Raw genomic sequence first — 16,281 nt, 5'->3', positions numbered from 1 at the left:
GTTTTGATGTTCCTTGGTGTGGGTGGATGTGCTGCCATGTACTGTAGTGGATGTTGTGGGTTTGTGGAGGCTGCAGCAAGAAACTGGGTGCCTCTCATGTCTAGGTGATACTTGACTTTGAGGACTTTGGTTCTTGATGTAGGTGGTCTGTGGGTGTAGTAGCTGTGCAGCCTGTGATTATTTTTAGGGCCTTGTTCTGTATGGTCTGTAGAGTGTTGTAGTGTGTTTTGGTGAGGTTAGAAGCCCAGGCAGGGCTTGCATAATTCATCACTGAACGTATGTATTGTTTGTATACGAACTGTGGTGGTGGTTTCTTTGTTGTGTCCGAATGTTGTATGGGCAAGTGACCTCAAAGCATTGAGTCTTGGTGTTATTTTATTTTTAATGTTTGTGATTTGTTGTTTAAATGACATTGATGTACAGTATGTTACACCAAGGATTTTGTGTGAAGTGTGTGTGGTAGGGGGGTGTTGTTTATGGTGAGGAGTGGGATGTGACTGTGTTCTGCTGTCCAGTTTGTGAGAAGAGTCACTGTACTGTACATTTGGCTGGGGCTATTTTGAGCCTGTTTGTGGTGAACCATTCGTGTAGTGTGTTGAGGTAAGGTTGAATGATGTGTGCAGCTGTGTTTGCGTTTTGGTGCGTACATGTAAGTGTTATATCATCTGCATAGGAAGCTATGTGTATCTGTGGTGTGTGGGGTGTGGGTACGTCGTGCATGTATAGGTTAAAGAGTGTAGGGGACAAAACAGATCCTTGGGGGATGCTATTTGTGAAGTTTCTGATGTTAGAAGACTGACTGGCAAATGTTACGTGTGCACATCTGCCTGCTAAGTAGTTTGCCAGCCATCTTTTTGTGTTATTGTGCATGTTTGTGTTGAGTATTTTGTTTGTGAGGTTGTGGCGGGGGATGGCATCAAAATCTTTGCTAATGTCTAGTGTGACTAGGAGCATTCTGTGTGGCGGCCTTGCTGAATTCATGCCATCGAAAACTCTGTGTAAGGTTTGTAAGAAGAGTGTTTGTGGAGTGTAGTGGCGTAAAGCCATGTTGTGACTAGGCTAGGGGAATGTGAGGTGTGACTAGTTGTAGTACCAGTCGTTCAGTGACTTTGGAGGGTGCAGAGGAGTGTGATGGGGCGATGTGAGGAGGATAACGTGGGGTCTTTGTTGGGTTTAGGGATAGTGATGATATTGCCATGCTTCCAGATGTTGGGTATTATGTTGTGTGAGTAGCTGTAGTTTGATATGTTGGTGAGTGCTTGTATGCCTTGTGGTCCTAGGTGTTTAAGGTGAATGTTGCTTATGTTGTCTGGTCCACAGGCAGATGAGTGCTTGAGGTTGTTAACGATGTGCTTCGTCTGGTTGTAAGTGAAAGGTGCGTAGTCTGGGTCTGTGGGGAACTGACTCTTACGTCGGATGATACGTCGGTCTTCGGGATGGGGGTTTAGATGGCTGACTTGTGAAAAGTGATTGATGAGAGTGTTTGCTTGTTGTTTGTTTGAGGGTATGGTGTCTGTTGTTGTGATGGCAGCGTGTGATTGTGTGGTGTTGCTGTTGGAAAGTGTGTTGCTGTTTAGTGTTTTGTAAAGTTTACTGATGTTTTTTTTGTGGTCAAGTGTTTGGAGGTAATTTTTCCGGTTTAGTGTTTGCTGCTCTGATATTTTATTGTTTATCTGAGTGTTGAGTTCTTGTATTTGTTGTATGGGGTGTTGGGGAGTGTCGCAGTGTGTCCCGTTGTCTGATGAGGCCTTGAATTTTTAGTGTAAAGTTGGGGTTGTGTTTTTTTCTGTTGCCTCTAGGGATGTGTCTTTTGTCTGCATTTTGTATGATTGTATTGAAAGTGTTCACAGCGGTGTTGATGTCTGTGATGGGTGTACTGTTTAGTGTTTTGAAGTGTTGTTCTGTTTCAGTTACAAAGGCCTCCCAGTTGGCTCTCTTATAATTAGTGTATGTGTGTTTGTGGCCAGCTGGGGTGATTCTGGTTTTGGTAGTGATGATGATTGGGAGGTGATCAGAACCTGGGGGGGGGGGGGTTATGCGGTGTAAGACATTGTTCTTGCTTGGCATCTTGTAGAGGAATAGAGGAAGGTGTCCCGTGTATACGTGCCAAAAATCACTCGCGAAAATTGAAAATTGTGCAAATTAGGGACCTTGCAATGTTGCCGCATTAATTCACGTCGCCGGGACGGCGCGGGTTAATCGTAAACGTAGAGTTAGTTAAGGTGCTGTTCCCTCACATGCTGGCCGGCTGCGCTGCATGTTGAGCGAGGTGGACGCCAGGTTAGAGCTCCCCTTAAACTGGGTGATGGGATGTTGTTAAGGTGCTGTACCCTCACATGCTGGCCGGGTGCGCCGCATGTTGAGCGAGGTGCATGCCAGGTTAGAGCTCTCCCGTTAAGAACCCTTACGACTACGTTTCCTGGTTAATAATGTACCTAATAAATTAATGGCGACCTCGAATGTACGAAGCTTAGGCTGTCACTTGTATTTTTCAGCTAAAGCGTACCTTTCGTGGCACGTACTGATTGCTAGGCAGAGAGAGTAATTGTAATGTAATAAGAATTTTTGTCTCATTGACACTTTTGATGCTCCACCTTGACTGATTTTGCAGGCACAGCGATGGGTGTAGCAGTTTTGCTGTGCGGGCCAGCTGATGGTCTGCCGCACGCTGCCGCCTCTTCTCCTCTGCCTTCATCATCGCCATATTATTAATATTTACTATAAATTTGTATTACATAATTTTACACATAGGTACAGTTACACTACAACTGTCACACCTACACCGTGTATCACATACACCACGCTACACAACAATTAGTTGTCAGTGTAAATGTAGCGAACTTTCGCTCAGTTTGATCTGAGTACAGGATTTTCACCGTCGTCACGGAGTTTTTTCCCTCAAGCTTGCCTCTATTAACGTAAATACGAGGTTTTTACGCTCATTGGCGATGGTGATTTTCCCCTGTAGCAGGATAGCACACACACCACAGTGTGAATCTTGTGTGAATGAGTTAGGATGTGTACATATATATATATATATATATATATATATATATATATATATATATATATACAGTAAGGTCCCGGGTTACGTCAGTATCGACTTACGTCAATTCAAGGTTACGACAGTCGGTCCGTGAGTGGAAATTTTAAAATATAAGAAAATAAAGAAAAAATACGTAAAGAGTGGGTTTTGAAGTGTTGCTAAGTACCGCGAGATGTCTCTGGCGTTTTCCCGCCTCACTCTTGACTACCAACAATCGCTCTCAGTCTCACTGCTACCACCGCCTGATACAGTGATACCGTCATTTTCTTGTGTTTTTCGCCATCCTGATTCCAAGATGCCTAAGAGACAGCTTCCTGGTGACCATAACGACTCCAAGAAACGCAAGACCATCACATTACGTGAAAAAGTCGATATTATTAAGCGTAATGAGAAAGGAGAAAAGGCATCAGCAATCGGGCGTGCGCTTGGGATGAGCCGTACTACCGTAGCTACCATCCTCAAAGACAAGGAACGTATCTTGACTCACGTTAAAGGTGCAACTCCCATGCAATCAACTGTGATTACCAAGCAAAGATCGGGACTGTTGATTGAGATGGAACGGATGCTAATGCTGTGGATTGAGGACAATAATCAACGGTGCATGCCTCTGAGTGAACAGTTAATCTGTGAAAAAGCACGCACACTCTACCAAGACCTTAAGAAAGAAAAAAGTGAGGAAAGTGAGACCAACGAGACATTTGTGGCATCAAAAGGTTGGTTTACTCGTTTCAGGGCTCGAGCAAACCTAACCAGCAAAAGAATTTTCGGAGAAGCAGCCAGTGCAGATGACGATGCAGCAAAAACATTCGTTAAAGAGTTGGAGGAGTTGATTGAGAAGGAAGGCTACATTCCAGAACTTATATTTAATGTTGATGAAACGGGACTAAACTGGAAACGAATGCCTAACAGAACCTATATTGCTAAAGAAGAAAAAACCATGCCAGGTCACAAAGCATCCAAAGAGCGCCTAACGCTACTTTTGGGGGAAACTGTGCAGGCGATTTCAAGCTCAAACCGCTACTCGTGTACCACTCCGAAAATCCAAGAGCTCTTAAGGGGATCCTTAAAGCTAGCCTACCAGTTCATTGGAAAAGTAATTTAAAGGCTTGGGTGACTAGTGCAATTTTCATTGACTGGTTTTCAAAGTGTTTCGTGCCAGAGGTTGAACGGTATTGTGCTATGAAGAATCTGCCATTCAAAGCTCTTCTCATTATTGATAATGCTCCTGGTCATCCTTCGAGCCTGACAGAGTTGCACCCTAATGTAAAAGTTGTGTTTATGCCACCAAACACAACATCAATCCTACAACCCATGGACCAAGGTGTAATAAGAGCTTTCAAGGCTTACTACCTGAGAAAAACATTCAGACAGGCAATACGAGCAACAGAAAATGGTAAAGTAACACTCAAAGAATTCTGGAAAGATTTCAACATCTATAAGGCAGTTAAAAATATTGGAGAATGTTGGGCTGAAGTGACTGAGACAAATATGCACGGAGTGTGGAAAAAGTGTGCCCTAACCTCGTAAATGACTTTAAAGGATTTGATGAAGACAGTATAAACGAAGTCAAGCGCAACTGTGTGAAAATTGGAAACGATTTAAATCTGGACATAGACGAGAGTGATGTACATGAACTTGTTGATTCACATGATCAAGAGCTGAGTAATGAAGACTTGCTATACCTAGGAAAGCAAATGGAAAATGATGAAAAAAGTGATGAGGCAGAACCGCTAAGACAGTTTAAGATTAAGGAAATGGCAAATGCTTTCGACTTCCTAGAAAAAGCAATGGCTGCATTTGAAGATCAGGACCCAAATGCAGAGAGGTTTGCCAAAGTGTACAGGGGAATTGAGGATGCAGTGTCCTGTTATCGTCAAATCTATGACGAAAAGAAATATGCCGCCAAGCAGTCTTCAATTCTCCAGTTTTTCAAGCGAACTGAACACCGAGCCACAACTTCACCACCAGTTGCTACCTCATCCTCATCGTCAACCCCTGACTCCCTATCTTCAGCCCCTGACTCCCCTGCTTCAGCCCCGGACTCCCCTGCTTCAGCCCTGGACTCCCCTGCTCCGGTCCCTGACTCCCCTGATGCAGTGCCTTCCACATCGCAACCCCAGTAACGAGTCAAGTTGATGTCAGAAGGTATGTAGTGACACATAGTATGCATCTTTTATTACAGTACCATACAGTAATCGGTCATTTTATCACTGAAATAATTTTGCTGTCCGAGTGAGAAAAAAAAAAAAAAAAAGCCATCAAACTTGATGTTAGAAATGCTTACATTATCGTGCTGGTAATGATGTTATTTCATATTTTACGGCAGTAATTTACAGTAAACTTTATTGTATGATGAAGTATGAAAAGTGCTTGAATATAGGAATAAAATGTGTGTTGGCAGTGTGCACGTGTGTAAGGACGGGAGAGTGAGGGAGCGGCAGCCAGACTCAGTTGTGGGTGAGGCAGTGGTGGCGTAACTCTGCTGCCATGACGATGAGAAGTGCTGTTACCGCAGCGAGTGCGGTACTGTGACGAAGACTCTTAGCTAGTACAACTTATATTTTATTCAATAAATATCATCAGTTCAAAAGACTATGTTTCTTATACATACCTGTTATAAGATTATTACATGTATAGTATGCAATGTATGGTTGAAAAATCTGTAAGATGCATTGCGGTAAGCATAATCATACGACGTACTGTATAAAACTCGAGTTACGTTCAAAATTGGCTTACGTCATGTCTCAGGAACGGAACTCTGACGTAACCCGGGACCTTACTGTATATATATCCACAAATTTTTTCCCATAAGGAAAAAATTTCATTTTGTAGGGGCGTAATGTCACGAATCAAATTCGCGACATTTTCCTTTTGTGAGAAACCACAAACTATTAGTGGAAAACTCACTGTGTATCGTTCAGTTCACCGTTTCTCTCTTCATTTCGGTGGTATACTTTTTTCAAAACATTCGTCACTGTTTCAAAAGTGACCGTTCTAATGCACGTCATTAAGTGCTCTACTGAGCGATATTATTTTCTTTATTGTTCGCCCCTGCTTGCCTCGACCGTTGGCCACGCCTTCTTCCGGTCGGCCTGTGCATGTATATACAATATCCTACCACACGCATCGTATTTGAATTCAGTCTTTTGTCTGTCGCGACGGAGTGAGGTTCTGTGCTCCAATAGTGAGAGTGAGAGAGGTCATTTAGCACCCAGACTCCACTAGACTACAGTTCTCCAGGCTCCCACCCTTCCTTGGTGATATGCTACATTGACCAGTATTTTCTTTTTGTTTTCCTAGACTTAAGAGTTTAGTTAAGTGTGCTGTTTCCTCACATGCTGGCCGGCTGCACTGCATGTTGTTTTCCTAGGTGTAAGAATTTAGCTTTTGAGTGAGTGAGTGAGTGCGATCTCTTTATTTGAATTCATTTTGAAATGTAACGTTAAATTTATTCCTTGGTAATCAATAAATTTAATAGTTCTTTTTCTTTGAGCTTAATGTAATGTAAACTCGTGTTTCATTTCTCCATAATTAAGCTTATTTCACTTATAGCTCCTAGCTTGCATAAACGCTTTGCCATTCATAACTGGTACTTAGGCCAGTCTTGTTGTATTAAGCTTAAAATCCATTGTGCCTTCTAGGAGTTAACACATCAGCAAGAACCTGATGTCATTAATAGTATTAGTTATTTATTGTCAGGGGTGAAGTAACTTTCTCCAGAGGCTAACAGTACTAATAAACAGCAATTGTGAGTAATTGGTCTCTGCTGTGTACTGTTGAGAAAGTTTATAAATTCTCGTTCTGAGAGAATCGGCGAAGCAAGCCGATATAAAGTAATCATTGCTTGATTTAGCAAGACAATTCATTGTCCCTGCTCTTCAATAATATTGAACATTATCATTTAATAAATGCATTTATTTAAAAACCCCGTGACAAGGAGCATACGTGCCCGGGGCTAGGCAGTTGGTCCCGACATTTAAGATGAGAGTGATCAGCCTCACTCATCCCTAAGTGGCATTACATGAGCAATTAACCCCAACCAACCCTTGGATATAAACCTTCACCGGCTCAATCCGATTGGAGCGCAATAATTACCCACTAAATTACCAGGCGCCAAAATTTAGTGATATGGTTACCACCCAGCACAGTAAATGGTTTCCTGGTGTACAGGAAACCATTCGGCATGTCACTCAGTGTACAGTCACCCACAGGCAGAAGGAAGAGGAAAGAATGAAGGAAAGAAAGACAGAAGAGGGAGTGTAAAGTTACCAGAAGGCAGAAGGACAAGGAAAGAAAGAGAGAAGAGGTTGGAAGGAAAGAAGGATGGAGAGGAAAGGGCAGACACCCAACAGCAGCACTACATCGAGTGAGTGGATGGCAAGCGCCCCCACCTACCAATAAATAAATATATATATATATATATATATATATATATATATATATATATATACTGTATATACATATACGACGGAAAGTCAAAAATTTTCCGCACTCTCGCCATAAGTTCCTTTAGGCTGGCTGCACAGCCTTCAGCGCTCACGTGCTAAAAGGTGGTACTCTTGTGGTTACGTAACCGAGGTTTGATGTTAATTGCTCCATTTTTCTTTTTTGTGTTACAGAGTAAACATGGCCGCTTCACTGGCAGTGTGCACCAAGGAAGAACAGAGATCAGTGATTCAATTCCTCTGGTCTGAAAGTGTGTCAGGGGCTGAAATTCATCGCAGGCTTTCAGTGCAATACGGGGACAGCGCTCTATCATGTAGAAGTGTGCATGAATGGATCGAGAAGTTCAAAAATGGCCGGACAAGCATGAAGCACGTAGAGGGAGCAGGACGCCCATCAACCTCCACCACTGACATGAAGATTCAACAAGCACGAGAGATGATTCTGGCAAACCGACGAGTGACCATCGATGAGGTGGCATGTTCTCTGCACATTAGTCATGGTTCTGCATACGAAATCATCCACGACAAGCTTCGCTTCCATAAAGTCTGTGCGAGATGGGTGCCAAGAGAGCTTACTGAAGCGCATACGTGCAATTATGTGGAGATCTGTCAACGCTTACTCGACCGCTACAACGATGAGAAGCCTTTTTGGAGAGAATAGTCATAGGAGATGAGACCTGGGTCCATCACTTTAAGCCAGAATCCAAAAGGCAGAGTATGGAGTGGACTCGGGATTGCCAGCGATGAAGAAATTCAAGACTCAACCTTCCGCAGGAAAAGTGATGCTAACCGTTTTTGGGGACTCAAAAGGGCCTATACAGGAACATTACCTGGAAAAGGGGTCTACAATCACCAGTGTAGGCTACATTAAAATGCTGGCCAACAAACTGAAACCAGCAATTCGCACCAAAAGCCGAGACCTATTGTCAAAGCAAGTGTTGTTGTTGCATGACAATGCACGCCCACATACGGACGCCCACACCATTGAAACCATTGAAAAATTGGGTTTCGAGGTGCTAAAACACCCTACATACAGTCCAGACCTCACCCCTTCCGACTATCACCTCTTTGGACCGCTTAAAGATGCTTTATGAGGTTGTCGATTTGCAACGAGCAAAGAAGTGCAGGAAGTGGTGCATAAATGGTTGCGCGACCAGCTGAAAACCTTCTTCTCCGATGGAATAAGCAAGCTTGTGGACCACAGGAAAAAGTGCATCAAAAAGCAAGGAGACTATGTAGAAAAATGATGTAATTGTTCAACCCCTGCTTTTGTCTTAATAAATTACAGAAACAGGAGTGCGGATAATTTTTGACTTTCCCGCATGTATATACTGTATATATATATATATATATATATATATATATATATACAGTAAACCCTTGAGACTTGTGGATTTGATTACTCACAGATTTTTCACTCTGGTGATACATAATGATGAACAGCAAAATAAAATGAAAAAATGCGGTTTGAATGGCAAATGCATATGTACTTGGTGGCCACCAGATGGCAAAGCATCGCTCAGTCATGAGTCAGCTTCTGCCCAAAGTTTGGTTGTGTTTGTGCGCTGTGCCCCCACTCTCATCAACTTTTCTTCAATTTGCTGTCAATATGGCCCTAAAACACAAGTTGGATAACCAACGAAAAAGTGGAAATGCACAAAAGAAGACCAAAAGACAAATGAAGGTAATGACTCCCCTGGTGCCAATGGGGATGCAGATGAAGCACAATGAACACCACACATCGATCATAACTCATCATACTTAACTACATTTTCAATAATTAATTTTCCTACAGAAAGGTGAACTAAGGAGAATGTATTGTACAGTGATGAGAATTGATGAGAACATACTGACATTACTGTATTGTATGGTATTTTTCTGTCTATATCTATCTATTGCCAGATGCCATAATCCCATAAGGGGTGGCCATTTGACTTTGAGTTAATTGTTTTACGGGGAGGGGCACTGACCCTCCACCAACCCACTTGCTGAGACGTAGGGAGCACGTATGGTCTGGTTATAAGGTTACCACCCAGCGTTGTAAATGGTTTCTTGGCTTACAGGAAACAATTTGGCTTGTCACTCAATGTAAAGCCACCTATAAAGGAAAGAAGAGTAATAGGAAGTGACAGGAAAGATGGGAGAAATAGGAAGAGAGGAGGGCAGGAACAGAAAAAGAATGATAAAGGCTAAGGAAGAAGTAGGCAGCACTGAGTCAAGTGAGTGGATGGTCACCACCATCTATCACCAAATGGTATTTTTAAAACCTTTTATTGTACAGTTTACTGTATTTTGCATTATGTTCATGCATAATCATTTATCATTATCATTAGTGTATCAGAAACTGTTTTCTTTATCGTGTAGGCATATTTTCAGTGTGGGAGGGGCAACTAATTTGATGCCTGCAGATTTTCCATTCTCGTGGGAGTTCTGGAACAGAGACTCCCACGAGCATCAAGGGTTTGCTGTATACAAAATATTGTATCAATATGAACCGCAAGAATTAGCTGTACTTTTCAATTTCCAATAACAGAAACATCTCTCAAGATAAATAGTCACACCAGAAATGGTGGAGTGGCACTTTTGTGAACTCCTACAGCACTGCACCCCTGATCTTCACTAACCTCTCCACTGCTAGCTGGCTGTCTTACCTTAAATGAGAATATGTCAGTAGCAAGAATAAAATTACATGACATCACAGTAGTGAAGAAGTTAGTGGTAGACAGAAGGATCCTCAAAGCTACAGGACAGATGAGCAAGGAACAATACATGCAGAATCCCTGCATATATTACAATGTAACAATGAGGTAAGTGACAGCCACTACACACATACTGTACACACACAAAGAGAGAGAGAGAGAGAGAGAGAGAGAGAAAGAGAGAGAAAGAGAGAGAGAGAAAGAGAAAGAGAGAGAGAGAGAGAGAGAGAGAGAGAGAAATATATGACAAACCCTGTAGGCTGTGTGGAGAACTTGAATTTGGGTATCCTGAGTTGGCAGAGGTGGCAGATGTCTGCTGGGTCAGGAGTGAGTGACGTGTTGATGCAGAAAAGTTCCTAAAAAAAAAATAATAATTAAAAAAAAAATTATTATGGCCCCTATTTACACACCCTCTTATCCATACTTTGTGTATAGTAATGACTGATAACATTTCTTCATACAGATAAAAAAAAAAAAAAAAAAAAAAAAACTCAAACAAATTGGTGAATATTACAGTGAAATGAAAAAGTGTGACCATGGAAAATTATATACTGTACTGTTGTACTGTGCTACACATTTATGGTGTTGTTTGTTGTAAAATTGGTTCTTTGTTAAATGTTGCAGAACCTGAGAACTGCCATGGTTAATATGGATCCCAAGTCAAAACCAGTACAGTAATTACAAATGATGACCAAATACGTGATTATGGTAAAAATGGAGAGCATGTAAATATGAATATGCTCCAAAGAGAAGCAATTATCAAACTGCCATAGTTAAAACAAAAACCTAACTGAAAAGAGGAAAAAAAGTAATTACAGTACAGTTATCCCTTACTTTTCGTGGTTTTGACTTTGATGTTTTCATTTACTGACAACTAAACCATTGCAAAATACATAGTTAAAGATGTACCATAGTTTGGGATGATTTAACTAAGCTAATCAACTCAAAATACACATTAAACAAGCAGATTCTAATGTCTGGTGATGTTCTGGGCTACAGCAGGTTGCTTTAAGCAATCCCAATGCTATACAGGTATACCCCGGTTTAATGATGCAATTGGTTAGGTAAAAACCCATCGCTAGACAGGGTATCATATATCGAGGTAGATTTAACACATACAGTATTGGGATGCGTTTTTCAGCCTTGGGTTTCCCCCCCACCCAAATCCAGACCCCTTCCAAATGAGCCCAAAAACAAGTTCAAAGCCAATCTAATGGCCTAACAGCTGTAAAGGAAGCTAACCTAAGCCTAACACCTGTAAATAACTCCCTAAATGGGGTGCAATGTGATGGCTCAGGCAATGGCAATGGGGTGCGATACATTAGCTCTGGGGGTGGCGATGGAGTGCAATGCAATGACAGAGGAGGTGGTGAGTGAAACAGCTGTGATAACTGGTGGGGTGGTGACGAAGACTGCTGCAATGACTGATGAGGTAGCAATGGAGGCAGATGCGGTGGCTCATGTCGTGGCGAGGGAGACAGAGGCAGTGGCCGAAGTGGTGTGGGAGATGGAGGCTGGGGCGAGGAAGGTGGCAATGGAGTGGCAGAGTGCCACAGTGGAGACATAGGTGACACAGGAGACAGGGATCAGCTGGAGGTTAGGTCCAGCACTAAGGGCCGAGCACGTCCTCAGCAGGAGAAGGCCCTGGGTCTTTCACTGCTGGTCGATGGCTGGGGAGATGTTCTGCTGGTCGAAGGCTGGGGAGATGCTCTGCTGGTCGAGGGCTGGGGAGATGCTCTGCTGGTCGAGGGCTAGGGAGATGCTCTGCTGGTCAAGGGCTGGGGAGATCCTCTGTGGGTTGCTGGCATGGTGTAGGCCTGTTTGAAAAGGGCAGTGATTGTAGTCTGCCTGGCCACGCTCTCCTATGCCTCCAGCATCGTCCTGTACACCTTCATCCTCTCCTTCAGCTGATCAGCTGCGTCTCTGCCTTGTCCTGGGAGAGGGTCATGTATAAACGTAAGTGCAATGACCTCATCCAGCTTGGTCACCATCTCCCTCAGAATGTTCATACTGAGAGATCACACTTCAGGGATGACCTCCTCTCCTGTGTCTCCTGGTTCGCCCACTGAATTTCCATACTGAGGAGTTCCTTATTGCTGAGCTCCGTGTGGCTTTCCTGAATCTCCTCCACATCCTCCTCGTTGACCTCCCCGAAGCCTGCCTCGTGCGACAGTTCAACAATTCCCTGCCACACACGCTGCACCAGCAGAACTTGCACACCCTCGGGGAAGCTGGTGAAGGAGTGGATGCAATCCGGCCACAGCTTCCGCCACACACCATTCATGGTGGGTTGGCTAACTTCCTGCCATGTTGCAATGATGTTCTCTAAGGCGTGGCGTATATTGTAGCCTTTCCAGAATGTTTGCACTGTCGTTTTGTCGTCATTGTCACAGGCCCTCACCAACTGCTGCATAGTGTGGCAGAGGTTCATTCATTCATTCATTGCCAGACGCCATGTATCCCACACGGGGTGGCCAACCAGCACTTGCAACTGTGTGAGAACAGCAGCTTACCAATTGAGCCATTTAGTGGCAGAGGTAATATGCTTTAAACGTCGTGATCACCCCTTGGTCCATGGGTTGCAACAACAACAACGAGGTGCTGGGGGGCAGGAACACCATCTCTATGTTGCTTACCCTTTCTTTGGGAGGGTGGCTTTGTCTACCACCACAAGAAATCTGTTCGCCAAATTCTCCCTGGAGGCATACTTCTTCAGGACATGAGAAAGGTAGGAGTGAAAATAGAGAGAACAGATGTCGGAAGTCAGCCAGACCTTCTTGTCAGACTTCCAAATCACCCCTAAATTTTCTTTCACATACCCCACCAGAACCCTGGGGTTCTCAGAGTGGTAGACAAGGAGCGGCTTCAACTTGAGGTCGCCCTCGGCATTGCCCCTCAGCAGCAGTGTAAGCCGGTCCTTCGAGGCCTTGAATCCTGGCGTAGATTTTTCCTCCATTGCAAGGAATGTCTTTGAGGACAGTCTCTTCCAAAAGAGCCCAGTCTCATTAAAATTCAACACATGCTTTGCACTGCAGCCACCCTCCATGATGATGCGTTTCTGCTCGTCAGGAAACACTGCTGCCGCCACCGTATCCGCACTCGCCGCCTCCCCGTACATCTTCACGTGGTGCAGATTATGCAGATTAGAGTGCCTCTTGAAGCGGTCAAGCCACCCATGGCTAGCCTTAAATGTCTCGCTATCATCAAGATTTCACCTCCCCTTACTTTCCTCCCATAGTGTGAGAACCTTGGTGCAAATGATCGCCTCACTCAAGGGTGCCTTCCTTCTGTTCTGGTCCTCCACCCATGTGCAAAGCATCTGTTCCACCTCCTCCATTGCAGGCTCTCTCTGGTAGGTGAGATGGAACATGGATAAGGTTGCAACGTCCCCAGCAGAAGCCTTAATAGCCTCCCAGTTTTTTGATAATGGTAGAGACAGTCGACTCGGTCAGGTGGAGGGCCAAGGCGATGACACATGCACCCTTGCCTTTGTTGTGGCACTTAAGAATATCTAGTTTCACTTCCAATGACCCAGTTTTACAAGCACGCTTTGTGGGAAAATCACCAGCACCAACACCAGCAGGCCGCTTACCACCCTGACTAGGGTCTCCACTACCACCACCACTAGCCCCACCATGTGCAGCACCCTTACCAGACATGATCACACTTATTTTGGCCAAAATTCACACAAAACCGCACTTCACACATGATCAGTATCACTTCTCTACTCACGGCACTGTTCGTACTCAGTTATGATGCACTATGATGGTGGCTTGTGTACCGCTGGTGATGCACCACGATGCGGGGTGGGTGAGCATAAGAAAGTTCCTCACTCAGAGATGGCTGGCCAATGCGAGAAGAACGACATGGGTGAGCATGGGGTGAGTGATGACTGTGGGGGCTGTGTGAGTGTTTCTGCACATCCTGGGAGGCAGGTGGGCTCAGCTGGCCACAGGAACGCGCATTATTAAAAATTTCGGTCTATCACCCATGGACGTGATCTTGGAGGGCCCTTCATTAAACTGGGGCGTGGCCAACGTCCTGCAGGCTATGGTGGTATTTGTACCTCCATCGCTAAGCTGGGGTATCGCATCTAGTGGTAACACATATCAAGGTATACCTGTATTATGGCTATGATGGGCCCTTTTAGATGGGTTTTCATAATTTGTGCATTTTTACTATTCACAGGTTTCTTCCCTAACACCTACAAAATTCGAGGGATGGCTGTACCTGTACTGTAAGCCCTCGTCTTTTGCAGACTCAATCTACCTGGCTCCAATTTTGTTGCTGGTGAGGATCTGACAGACTGACTACATTTAAAAAAGACTGTGGCAGTATGAAAACACAGGTCACTGCCACTTTACAACCGGAGTAAAAACGTAAAAAGAACTGCTAAAATATACACAGATACATAAATACAGCTACAGACAGCAACATCTATCTATCTATCTATAGCCCGACGCCCTAATCCCGCAAAGGGTGGCCGCAGACAAAACGCCTCCAAGTCACTCTGTCACCCACCATTTGATTCCCCTCCCCCCAACTCACCCCCCCCTCCCTCATATACCTCTCAACTCCATCCCTCCACCTCATCCTCGGTCTACCCCTCCCTCTCCCTCCCTCCACCTCACCCACATACACCCTCTTAGTCAGTCTTTCATTCTCCATCCTCTCCACATGTCCAAACCACCTCAGTGTATTTCTCCTAATCTTTTCAACCACATCCACATCTACCCCACAACGTTCCTTCACTTCTTCATTCGTCAGCCTGTCCCTCCATGTCACTCCACATGCTCCTCTCAAGTAACTCATTTCCACTGCTCTCACTCTTGACTTGTTCCCCTCTTGCAAGGTCCACGCCTCGCTTCCATACGTCAGGGTAGGAATCACAATACCATCATGCAGTGACTTCTTAACTTCCATACTCACCTCCCTATTTCTCATCACTGCTTTCAGTGTGCCAACAACCTTCCTTCCCTGCTGTACCCTTTCACGTACTTCATCCCCCAAAGTTCCATCCTTACTCATCACACTACCCAAGTACTTGAATGCACTCACATTCTCCATATCCTCACCATCCAACCTCACTGCACACTCTGTGACTTCATTCCTCTCAAACACCATAACTTTACTTTTGTTTACATTAACTTTCAGCTTCCTCCTCCTACACACTGTCCCAAATTCATTCACCAAACCTTGCAACTCCCATTCATCTTCACTCAACAATACTGTATCATCAGCAAACGCCAACACCGGAAGCTTCCAAATTAAAGTAGTCATCAAACATTACAGTTCATATCCAGGACAAACCATAGAATATTCAACACTATTATAAAATATGCTTTGTGTAAATGATTTTGCCTAGCTGTAGGTTAATGAAATTGTTCTATGCACATTCAAGGCAGGCTTGACTAGGTTATGATGTTCAGTTCCTTGGGTGTATTAAATTCATTGCTGACCTATGAAAAAAAATCAACTTACGAGCAGTTTCTCTGACTGTAACCCATTCGTATCATTTGTGGACCACCTGTATATACTGCATATACATGTATATACATTCATACACACACACATTATATATATATATATATATATATATATATATATACAGTACCCTCACATCCAACACGGTAATATTGTCATGTATGGGTCACGTGTTGGACCAAAAACGTGTTGGACTAACAACAGAGCTTATGGGGAAAAATGAATTATGTCAGCAACCCTAGGAAAAGTCACCCTAAATACCTACCATATACCTATACATATACTGGTACTATTGTAATTATAATAAATGGTACTGTGCTATGAATGATTACTAACCTTTTAGGATAGTGTTGGTGGGCTTGCTGGGAATGGAAGGTGGTATCCAAGGCTGTAGGTAGTCCTACTGAGTCCACGGAGGATGGCTGCTGGCGTCACTAGCAGGTAATGGCTGTTGCTCCTCCTCAACCTCCCTCATAAATCCTTCGAAATCACACTCAGAATCACTATCTTCGTCCACAGCCATGGAAGGTCCTGCTTCTGCCTGTCCTAGCACTCTGTAATCCTCGGCAAACGGCATGCTTCTCACACTGTTGCCAGAGCCCCGTCT

General features: G+C 43.9%; 1 protein-coding gene across 1 annotated transcript in view; it reads right to left on the bottom strand.

Moving 5' to 3' along the window:
* Positions 1-16,281, bottom strand: part of polybromo (protein) — a 740,816-nt gene that overhangs the window by 87,641 nt on the left and 636,894 nt on the right. The window contains exon 30 of the mRNA XM_080277986.1: positions 10,443-10,546. Coding sequence (XP_080134112.1) covers positions 10,443-10,546 — 104 coding nt within the window. The remainder of the gene's footprint in view (positions 1-10,442; positions 10,547-16,281) is intronic.

This window comes from Coenobita brevimanus, chromosome 71, assembly GCF_032717465.1.
Source record: "Coenobita brevimanus isolate Jiangsu-jjx chromosome 71, ASM3271746v2, whole genome shotgun sequence".
Classification (NCBI taxonomy): domain Eukaryota; kingdom Metazoa; phylum Arthropoda; class Malacostraca; order Decapoda; family Coenobitidae; genus Coenobita; species Coenobita brevimanus.
This window is presented reverse-complemented; position numbering and strand designations above follow the sequence as displayed.